This window comes from Oncorhynchus mykiss, chromosome 9, assembly GCF_013265735.2.
Source record: "Oncorhynchus mykiss isolate Arlee chromosome 9, USDA_OmykA_1.1, whole genome shotgun sequence".
NCBI lineage: Eukaryota > Metazoa > Chordata > Actinopteri > Salmoniformes > Salmonidae > Oncorhynchus > Oncorhynchus mykiss.
The window spans coordinates 39400790-39412006 of record NC_048573.1 but is presented as its reverse complement, the minus strand read 5'-3'; the positions used below and the strand labels follow the sequence as shown (position 1 = coordinate 39412006).

Sequence of the window (11217 nt, the reverse complement as noted above, 5' to 3'; positions counted from 1 at the left end):
AAAAGGCAGATTTTTTGTTAATTGCACAAAATGTTTTACTTTAGAATGTGTGTTCTATTGAGCACAGTTTGGATTGGCTCTGAAGCTATTTATTCCCACCTGCTCCTCGACAACCTATCAGAGAGAGAGGGATTGAGCGATTTGCTAAATGCAGCCTTGCAAGTCTTCGCTCAATTAAGACATTTTCACTGTACTTTGGAGGAATGTGACTTTCAAAGCGGACCAATGTAGTAATTGACAATGAAAAGGTTTTTCGATTTATGAAGCACAATTTATACAAGGGTTATAGTTTAGTTTCCTGTCTTATATTCTGTATGCAATACAAAGCCTAACATTGAAAGAGTTAAAAACGCCTTAACCCTTCTGAACTTCCTCTTTTTTTGTGTAAGTAGAAGAAAAACCCATTGCACTAATTTTGTTTTTTGATGGTTGCTTTGTAATGCAATAACTGCACTAAATTATAACCATGTATTATCTATTCACCGGACTCAATCACAGTGTGCTAGCGTGACCCGACGCTCCTTTCCTCAATTTCTGAGACGAAAAAAAAAAAAGAGATTTCCTGCCTGTCGCTGTATAGAATGCTTTCTATTTAAGAATATATTAGTAAAAATGCTAAGTAAAATAAAACTAAGTAAAATAAACATTACATTTTATGTACTTTTAATGCTGCCATTGTCATGTGCTTTCTTGAACGTTGTAGTTCTTAGGGCAGCAATGTTGTCAATCGAGTCCAGGGAATTGATATCAGAGAACCTTTGTAGGGCTCTGGTGAGATCAGTTTATGAAAGACTTATTTTAAAACGGTGTCAGTCAAAAGTTGGGTTTTATTCACTTCATAGAATTCAACGTAGCAAACATCACATTCCAAAATACTCATCATAACCAGCTGACTGATGAAAGAAAACACCACATCTACCATGTTTCTCTGGGAGACAAAAGGTATTCAATGTATTGGTCTTTTTACACAATTTTAAAACTTGTCACAACAGGGCTAACAATCACACTACAACATTTCTGTCTTGGCCTTTTGGGACCGCTTGTGTGTTGTTACAGGGGCTCTTTGAAATAAAGTATAGGTTTGGCGCTCACATGACCTTCCATTAACGTCCCTTCCCCACACAGACCAAGAGGCTCTCTATTCTCCTGTAGCAAAAACCAAAACCAGAATATGAACCCCCAGGCCCTTCCATCAGCCTAACATTTCGTACAGTAGCCGGGCTACAGAAGGGGAAGCCTAACAATGGAGGAATGAGAAAGGAGGACTGAAGAGAGTGGCAAGACTGAGAAAGAGAAAGGAAATGAGAAAAGAACAGAAGACACAGGAAGGAAGGAGGGGGGATACCGTAGGTGTTGAGAGACTGCAAAAACATATGATTAAAACGAGTGAAAACCCAGTGTGTGTGGTGGCAGGTCCTAGGGCGGCGTAACCATTTAACATGATCTGGCACGTCAGGCGAAGATGGTCTCCTCGCGTCTCTTCTTGGTGAGGATGGTACCAGGCTTGTGCTGGGCGTCGGGGTGGTTGGACAGCTCGGGGGGGCAGGTGGACACGGGGCTCTCCAGGAAGGCCTGCTTCAGGTCGTAGAACACTGACGAGTCCTCCTTGGTGAGGAAGGTCAGTGCCACGCCGCTCTTCCCAGCGCGACCCGTACGACCGATACGATGGATGTAGTCTGGAGGGGAGGGCGAAGGGGCAACGTCACAATAAGTAGTAAGACAAAAAGATCTACACAGCAGTTAAAGCATTAAAAACTAAATCCACGACTGAAACTTAAGTCGATCTCAGATCGACTGTCTGGGACCAAGTTAACCTTGCAGAATGTACATGCTTAACAATCTGCATGCTATTGTGTAAATTAGGGGAAAACACTGCAAGAAACCTTTACTCTTCCACACACACACTGCGCCCAACTTTAAAAACACTAGGCACCAAACAGAATTGAAGGAGCACCAGAAAGAGGTTGATTTTTAATACGGTTAGGCTGACATCAATCACATGAGCAGCAGCCGGTTTTCCCTTCTTCCTGTGCTCACCAAATTGGCCTAGACGTAAGTAGTCAAGTTACCAGCTTATTATATTATATTTTTTGGAATGGTTTGAGCTGGACAAAAGCAATTTCCTTCGCTGTCAAGCATAACTGTCGTGAAGATGCGCTCCATTTGTCCTCTCTGGCACTCTTGAGGCTCAAGACAGCGAACTTGCAAAGTCTACTCTAAATGATATTCTTTATATATTATATATATTTTTTAACTGATGGAGGAATAGATACATACTCCATACTCCGCTGTGACAGAGAACTTTAACCCCGGTCTACAAATATGGAAGGCAGTACAACGTAACAAAATCCAACAGACATGCGAGTGACCTAGAGCTGGAACGATAAAACTGAAAATGATCGACACTGACCATACCGATCACTTATCGCAGGCATTTCACTAAAATCGTTTATTACAAGTAGCCCACACTAGAGAAATGTGATTGTTAAATGGGCAAATTGATGGCTACAACCATCAAACTAGTAGTGCAACTGTGGTGCACATTAATGTTATAAACATATCGTTCTATTTATCATCATCATCAACGCATCAATTCAGGGATTTGATCGCGATATGGATTTTCCTCCACGTCGCCCAGCTCGAGAGACCCCAGGGTCAAAGGTCATGGTCTTACCCTCGATGTTCTTGGCCATGTCGTAGTTGAGCACCATGGAGACGTCGTGGATGTCGATACCTCTCCCAGCCACGTCGGTGGCCACCAGGATGTCCTTGGCTCCAGCCTTCAGGTTGGACAGAGCAAACTCTCTCTGCTCCTGGCCCTTGCCACCGTGCAACGTGCAAGCATTGTACTGAAAGAGACCAGGCGAGAGAGAGAGGGAGAGAAACATCATTAGAAAGAGAACCATTATCAACCTCCTGGTTCCTAGCGTAGCCATAGTAGTGGTGAAAGGATGACAAAAGGTCAAAATAGATGTATTTGAGGTGCCCTTGATTTAGCACTGCGTTTGCACTTTTGGAGCTATTCCAGTCGTTACATTGTACCGGGAAAACAAAACAGCACAGCTCAGGTATAAGAAAGTATGAGGTCTCACCCCCATCTTCTCCAGAGACTTGGCCAGCACGTCGACACCCTTCTTCTGGTTGACGAAGATGATGATGGGCGGCTCGAACCCGCGTGCCAAAACATCCAGCAGCCTCTTCCTGGAAGACGAGACAACAAGGGAGACTCGGCATTAGCTACAGCTTCAGGGATAGAAGTGATGTGTGTGTCTCTCGAGTCTGTTACCTCTTCTCTCCCTCTCCCATGAGCAGGACCTTCTGTTCCACTCTCTCGTGGGGTTTACCAGCTGAACCGATGTACACTACGGCCGGACGACGCAGGTAGTTACGGGCCAACCGTTCTACCGCCGCGGGCATGGTAGCTGTGAACATGACCGTCTGAGAAACAGAGCGAGAAGGAGAGAGACGGATGGAAGGAGGAAAGACAGGGGAAAGAGAATTCTCTTCTTAAATTGTACAGCTAGCTATAAAAAAAAGAAAGATATTTTATTCAGTGTGTGTTTATCTGCTACGGCTTTAACAATCTCTCACCTGTCTGTACTTGTGTTTTCCCATCTCGAAGTTCATCTTCATTTTCTCGGGGTCCTCTGCTTCATCCGTGTCTGGTTTCTGATTGGTCACAGGGATGTACTCCAGGATCTTCTGGACGTCAGGCTCGAAGCCCATGTCTATCATGCGGTCAGCCTCGTCCAGTACCACGTAGGTACAGCGGCCCAGGACCAGGTATCTGTTCTCCAACACGTCTATCAGACGACCTGGGGTGGCTATCACTATCTGGAAACACACGCGTTTACTCAGACCTCACAAGCACGCGTCTTAATATGGGCAATAATATTGTGTGCGCGTGAATCTGCATGTTTGCGTGTCTGTGTGTGCAAAAATGTGTGTGTGTTGTTTTCTAGTGTCTGACCTCGCAGCCCATCCGGAGGCGGAATCCCTGGTCCTCCCTGGAGATACCTCCAATGACAGCCACGGTGCGAATGCCCAGAGGTTTCCCAAACTTAAGGGTCTCCTCCTCGATCTGCTGCGCCAGCTCACGGGTGGGGGCCAGGATCACTGCATACGGACCCTGGTCCGAGTCCTCAATCCTACAGGGACAGGGGAAAGAGGGGGGTGAGAAGGATGTGTGCTTTGAATGAAGGACATGCAACTCTTGGGAGAGTAGTTTGAGGGGTAACCCTCTGGCTGGGGAGGCGACCCCTCACCTTTCATCCTTAGGCAGGGTCGTGATCCAGACCAATAGGGGGATGAGGAAGGCAGCCGTTTTACCGCTACCCGTCTCAGCCACGCCGATGATGTCGCGGTTCTGTAAGCCAATGGGGATGGCTTGTCTCTGGATAGGCGTTGGATCCTGGACAACAAGGGAAACAAAGAGGCCATTTTTTATACAGCAAGCAACGGCTTCAGTGCTGGATCAGGGGAAAGGCCCAAAGGTGGCGTGTGCATGCCAAGTCCTCACAGCTGACCTTGTAGCCACAGTTGTCGATGACCTCCACGATGTGTGGGGGCAGGTTGTACTCCTTCCAGTTCCTGATGGGGTGGGGGATCTTGCCACCCTTGGTGGTGATACTGTAATCCTCCCTGAAGATACGCCAGTCCCTGTCCGCCATCTCCTCCAGCTTCTTCTGGGACCAGTGCCTGTCATCCCAACGCTGCTTGGCCTCCTTCTTATGAACCTTCTTCAGTCGCACCCTGAGGAGCGGGAAGGGGACGGCGCAGAGGTTGAAGCCGTTTCAAAGACATCGATACCAATGCTTTGTAGCGGGCGTGTTAGTTTGTCAGGTGTGTTTGTGTGCGCGTGACTCACTCCTCCTGCTCCTTCTCCTCCAGTGTGCGTCTCGTCTCCATCATGTCCACGTAGAAATGGGACTGGTCTTTCTTCTGTTGCTTGAGGTCGATCCCAGCGATGAAGCCCCGGCCATACAGCTGGACCTGGTGCTTCTCCTTATAACTGAGAGACGGAGGCAGAGCGGGATATTAGGTGGGAAGAGAGCAGGCGGCATAGGAGAGAGGCAAATGTCTATTGAAGGAGCAAAGTTGTTCAAGGTTAGCGATATGCGTCGCTCTCTCGGATCGGGAACGTGTCTCTCAGATCCGAAACTGGCACGGGCCTGTTTTCCCACGGTCCTTTTCAGAACGGGTCTGACTGCCCTGTCAAACCCGTTCCGAAAAGGACCGTGGAAAAACAGACCTGTGCATGTTTCGGATCTGAGAGACGCATTCAGAACCGGTGAGAGAGAGAGCGAGAGAAACTTCCAACCAAACGCTGCCAGCTCCATAAATAAACAAGTGACATTGACCAAATTAGCCAGTTACGTGTCCTTACAAACAGCCTATAACAAATGACTCCGCATTTCGTCTCTGTTGGACCCGTGAAGGCCTCTAATTCGGACACATCATGTTGGTGAAACTGAATTCATCATCCCAGCGTTCATGCAGACTCACATGGGGTTGTAGTCGGTAGACGTGTCTTCAGAGGCATCCCACTCAAAGACAAACTTCCTGTCGTTCAGGTGACGTGTCCGCCGGCGCTTCTTAGTCCCGCCCAGATAACGCTCCTGATTGGACAGAGACGTGAGATGGCACAGTACACCGGCTCAAACACTTAGTTCAACCAATCATATCAAAGCTCACTCCTCAAAGCCTGTACCACCGCACACTGACTCGGTACCGGTGCACCCTGTATATAGCCTGGTTATTGTGTTACTTTTTATTTTAGTCTACTTGGTAAGTATCTTCTTCTTCTTGAACTGCACTGTTGGTTAAGGGCTTGTAAGTAAGCATTTCACGGTAAAGTCTACACTTGTTGTATTCGGCGCATGATCTCCAGTGAACATGTTTTTAGTCCAGGGTCATAATCACTAGGCACCAAACACAGGACGACAGACTCAAACAGCCATTTTCTGTTGCAAAAAATTCAATACAACCCAGAAATGAGCCTGTTTTCCTGAAACCGGCCCATGGCAGAACCTCAATCTCCAGACATACCTTGATGGCCTGGAGCTCCTTGCCCTTATCCTTCTCCTCTCTGATCTTCTGTCTTCCGTCATCCGCTTGGTCCCCGTTGTTCTCCCGCTCCATCCGCTCTCTCCGTTCTCGTCTGTCCCTCTCCTGGGGGTCCTCTGGGACACGGACAGACATACACTTTGTGAGCCGACAGTATTTTCAATGGAACTGTTAAAACAACTTACACCCTAACTCCAAGCACTGTCAGAGACCGAACCAGAGGTCTAACAGTTAGATACCCAACATCCAGAAACCTAGGTCACGTTCAGTGGGGTGCAACGTTACTGAACGTTTAGATAGAAACACGTGATGTAGAACAGACGTGCTTCTCTGTCGTGTAGAATAGGGAATCAGTTAAGCTCTCTAGACGACATTCAGAATATTGCGACCTGACTAACCCCACATAGAATAACTATCTTCAAAGTAATGACTGGGGACATCGATTTGTGAAGTGAAAGCTTCTTTTAGTAATAATACTCGTTCACGTTACATTTAACAACTTTAGATTCTACAAACAATAAAAGAAAGTTGCTAGCGACAGTCAGGATAATCATTTGTCACTTATACATAACTGGCACATTCTTTATTTTTCTACTACCTGTCGCAAGGCATTCTGGTACTTGCAGTCAATAGCGTAATCCAATACAACATAAATATTAATGTGGTTCTCTCAATCTCCATCACACAAATTCTAATACAATTACATATGTAAATAACTGTAAAGAACATATCTTTAGATACAGCTCAATTAATTAACTGTAAACATTAACTCACCCACCATCTTCCTCCCAACTAACCCCAAGCCCCTCCTACTCACCCACCATCCTCCTCCCGACTAACCCCAAGCCCCTCCTACTCACCCACCATCCTCCTCCCGACTAACCCCAAGACCCTCCTACTCACCCATCATCTTCCTCCCGATGTCCTGGAACATCCTCCTCTTCTTCCTGTCCTCATCGATAGTCTTCTTCCTCTCCTCAGTCTGCTGCTGCCTCCTTTTCAGAGCCTCCGCCTCGCGCTCCGCCTTGGACAGGAACTTGGGCTGAGAGAGAAAGGCATTCAAAATCATGAGGAGAAACTTAGCTTAACATTCTTAATTCGTACACTCCCTTCTTGCTCCTCACTGCAACACCCAACAGATGGACTCTCAAACGAGCACTGTTAAGGTCTCACCTTTGCCTCCGCCTCCTCCTCTGCCTTCTTCTTGGCTAGAAGTTCCTCTAGAGACAGTGGCTGGACCTAAGAGAGATGCAGAGAAATACTCATTATGAAACACAATGCAACTCGAGGTACATCACAACGTGGTAGTTAGCTGGGCTTGGGAAATAGCGAGACCACTTCCTGGTCTTACCTTGCTTTTCTTCTTTTTCTCATCTTCCTCATCCTCCTCTTTCTTCAAATCCTTCTCCCTCTTTATCCTGTCCTTGGACTTGGGGGAGACGCTTCTGTAAGGAGAAGTAACCACTCAAGTTGAAAAGGTAGCGGGAAACGATTTGAAAATGTCTCTGCATATTGCGTGATGTTTTAAAGACGCATAGCTCACACTCAGTTCCTGAACGGCACAACGTGGGAGTGTTCCAGATAAACATTCTGCTGAGAACCATCAGATCTTTATAACGCCTCTGGATGGAGCCATATCAATAGGACACCTTGATCTTGTTATTCGGCTCAAGCCGGCACCGAATAGTCACCCGGTGACTAAAAACACCAGTCTGATTCAAGCCTACAGACCTGGATTTCTTGCTGCAGTCTTTGTCTCTGCGGTGACCGTCCTTATCGCGGTCCTTGCGACCCCTCTCTCTGTTCTTGTCCCGGTCGTGCTCCTTTTCTCTCTCCTTGTCCTTCAGACGGCGATCTCTGGAGGGGGACGGAAAGGTCAGAGACATAGAAACATTACCAACCTGCGATAAACCCACTGGAAGTTGACTTGAAATGACAACAACAAGGTTCCAGTTTAACATTTACTAAACCGTATTAGCGCACTACTACATGGCTGCCATTGCACTCAGGCCAGGTTCATCAACGAGACTGCTGCGCACGCGCACTAATAACAGAGTGAAAGCCCCGTAATAACAGAAATATAGGGATACTTAAAACATGAACTTAACAAAGGACACCTTTCAAATACAGTGGAAAGACAGAGTCAGATAGCAGGCGTGGTTCGCCTAGCCAGAATAGTTTCGATCAGTCGGTCGCACATCTTCCCTACAGGTCGAAACGCACCGCTGCATGAAAAACGTACCTCACTCCAGGGATGGAAGATGTCGCTGTACTCCTAATATTGGAATGGCACGTAGAACATCGCATTGAACAACAAAGGATAGTCAGCCAATCAGGCTCAGAATGGACTACTTCGTTGCGCTGTGGAAATGTCAAAATAAAATTCCAAAATGGCTGCTATGGCTTCTTCTACCTAGCACGAGGACAAAAAAGGCTGTTTAAATACAGCGTTTCCAAACCCTGGACCTGAAGTACCACCAACAGTACACATTTTTATAGTAACCCTGGACAAGCACACCTGACTCAACTTGTCAACTAATCATCAAGCCCTCAATGAGCTGAATGAAGTGTTTGGTCAGGACCAGGGCTGGAAAACACTGTTTTAGAGAATGGGAATATTAAAGGTACAGCAGCATCTTCCATCCCTGGATTCCATTATGGCAGCAGTGCATTTCAATCTGTAGGGAAGCTGTACTTAATGCACCCGAAAGGTTGAAACTATTTGGGCAGGTTGTTCGCATTCACCCACGACCAATAATTCTGCGTCATTCAAACCTTTCTGCGGATTTGGATCGGTTGCGTTCACGAGAGCGTTGGCGAGGTTTCCGGTCCTTGGACGGGGAGCCTTTGCGTTCACGCTCTCGTGAGCGACTGCGTTTCCGCTCCCGATCCTTATCCTTGACTCCTGAGGTCTCTGCTGCATTGTTCTTGTCGGTTGGATCACCAGCCATCTGTGAGGACAGAATGAATATAGCTTCGAGTTGTAGGTGGTCAAGTCCATGTTACCATCGTCTCAGTGTATTACGTCCCCAACCCCCACTATTATGTTCTGATTGTACATGAAACACTTAATGGTATAACCATCATCCTATCAACTAGCTAATCACAAAAAAAGACAACGATAATTTGATTCAAGTGTTTTAGTGCTGGGCTGGAATAAATAATTGCACGCTCAATAACTATCTAGCTAGCTCTCTCTAATGAGTTGGTGATCGGTTAGTGAACTAGCTAAATGTCAGGTAATTATCTACCTAGGTAGCTACTGAGGTAACTAGCAAGTATGATATTATCATCATGATTTTTTCTTCATTAGCCCATTGTTAATGCAGTACCAAATGTTTTGCGTGTCAGCCGTCAAGTTTTCAAGGTATTGGACTTCCAAGAAGCAAATACGGAGTTCCAAACAACTGAGAACTCTGACTTCCAACTTCAGTGTGTTTCAAGACAACTGGGAACTCAAGGGGGGGGGACTAACTTTGACTGGGAAAAACAGTTTTGAACAGTCATCCTACTCGGAATCCCGAGTCGGAAAAGTAGACATCTTTTTAGAGCTCGTACTTTCCGACCTGAAGTTTTTTTTCTCCCCCCCCCCCCCCAGAGTGCCCATGCTGTGTTCAAGACAACTGGGAACTCTGAAAATGTGGTTAAATCATGACCATAGTGATCTTCAGGTCAGAAATGTCCAAGTTCCCAGTTTGAACACAGTACCAGTTGCCTTGAAAGCACCACCTGTGTCACTTCCACATCATCATGATGATACAAAATGGAAGTGACACTTTTGCTGCTTTCAAACAACTTGAGAGCTCAGGACTCTGAAATCTCAGACTTCAGTGCATTCAAAACAACTGGGAATTAAGGGGGGGAAAACGAGCTCCGACAGGGAAAACGCGATTGTAACGGTCATCCAACTCAGAATTCCATCTCGGGTCTCTTTCTAGAGCCCTGTCTTACTGACCTTTAGATCACTGACGTAATTATTTGACCTCCGAGTTCCCAGTTGTTCTGAACGCGGCATTTGCTTCTTGAAAATCCTATATTTTATGGTGCGTTCAAGACAACTGGGAACTCTGGAAAAATACAAGGTCAAATCATGACATCAGCGATCTTTAGGTCAGAAAGTCAGCATTCTCAGAGGCCCAAGTTCCCAGATGGAATTCTGAGTTGGATGACCATTCAAATAGATTTTTACCAGTCTGAGGTCCCCCCTAGAGTTCTCAGTTGTCTAAATGCCACGTTTAAAACAACTGGGAACTCAGAAAAACACGAGGTTAAACCATTACGTCAGTGATCTTCAGGTCAGAAAGCCGGAGTTCTACAAAGAAGCCCGAGTTGGAATTCTGAGTTGGATGACCATTCAAATCGATTTTACCCCAGTCGGAGCTCATTTTTTCCGAGTTCCCAGTTGTTTTGAACGCGGAATTAAAAACTTGACTGCTGACATGCAAAACATTCTGGGACAGTATCAACGCTAGGCTAAAGAAGAAAAAAAAGCGATTTAGTGGATTTTATCTTTAACTTCCTAACGTTACGTAGCTAGATAGCTAACTTTAGATACTAGCTAGCAAGCAAGCTCGTTAACGACTGGGGGACAGATTATAGAAATAAAACACGTTTCATGGATTAAAGTCCAAACGTTATTTATAAACACTGCAACTGTAAAGTTTTACAGCATAACATAAGTAGGTAAAAATGCATGTATATAACTTAAAATACGAACCATGGTCTCTTAAAAACAAGATGCTTACGAACTATCTTCGTTTTACCAAGCCGCCATGTTGCACGACGCCACAAATGAAAAGAACAACGGATTCTGAGTCTGGTAATTGTGGTTTTCTAGAGGCATTACACAGTGTAGGTTCAGCATGGTGTTAAAACCATTTCCCTACATTTCCCAAGAAACACCGGTACAAGGTTAGGGCCCACATTGTTTAGAACAAGGATACCTAAATGCCTGCGTGGTAATTCGTTGAGCTGTTATGCACGTTTGAAACGCAAGGTGGCGCAAACTTGCTTATGTGTTTTCAACAGACGAGAAGCAAGTCTGCTACGCTCTGATAGATAGTCGAGTCAATGATGTAGTAGCCTATGTAAACAGCATAATACAGCCTATGGATACAGTAGGCGAGATATAAAGAGACTGTTCTACACATT

At 45.8% G+C, this 11217-nt stretch overlaps 1 protein-coding gene across 1 annotated transcript; it reads right to left on the bottom strand.

Annotated features, from left to right (window-relative positions):
• Positions 1–807: 807 nt before the first annotated feature.
• Positions 808–10972, bottom strand: ddx23 (DEAD (Asp-Glu-Ala-Asp) box polypeptide 23). Its single transcript, XM_021615616.2, has 17 exons — positions 10784–10972; positions 8842–9017; positions 7798–7923; positions 7418–7511; positions 7240–7305; positions 6970–7108; positions 6049–6182; positions 5506–5618; positions 4868–5011; positions 4527–4752; positions 4266–4411; positions 3971–4148; positions 3592–3834; positions 3287–3438; positions 3093–3201; positions 2675–2849; positions 808–1676 (listed from the first exon to the last, which is right to left on the bottom strand). The coding sequence occupies exons 1-17, from the start codon at positions 10784–10786 to the stop codon at positions 1453–1455; spliced, it is 2448 nt and encodes an 815-aa protein (XP_021471291.1). The 5' UTR covers positions 10787–10972; the 3' UTR covers positions 808–1452.
• Positions 10973–11217: the final 245 nt, after the last annotated feature.

What these genes read in the sequence shown, in the direction of transcription:
- ddx23 (XM_021615616.2), bottom strand. An exon ending in GAGGAGAAGGAGCAGGAGGA is followed by an intron (nt 4,753 to 4,867) that starts GTGAGTCACGCG and finishes CCCGCTCCTCAG; the next exon opens with GGTGCGACTGAAGAAGGTTC. An exon ending in GCCTCCGGATGGGCTGCGAG is followed by an intron (nt 3,835 to 3,970) that starts GTCAGACACTAG and finishes GTGTGTTTCCAG; the next exon opens with ATAGTGATAGCCACCCCAGG.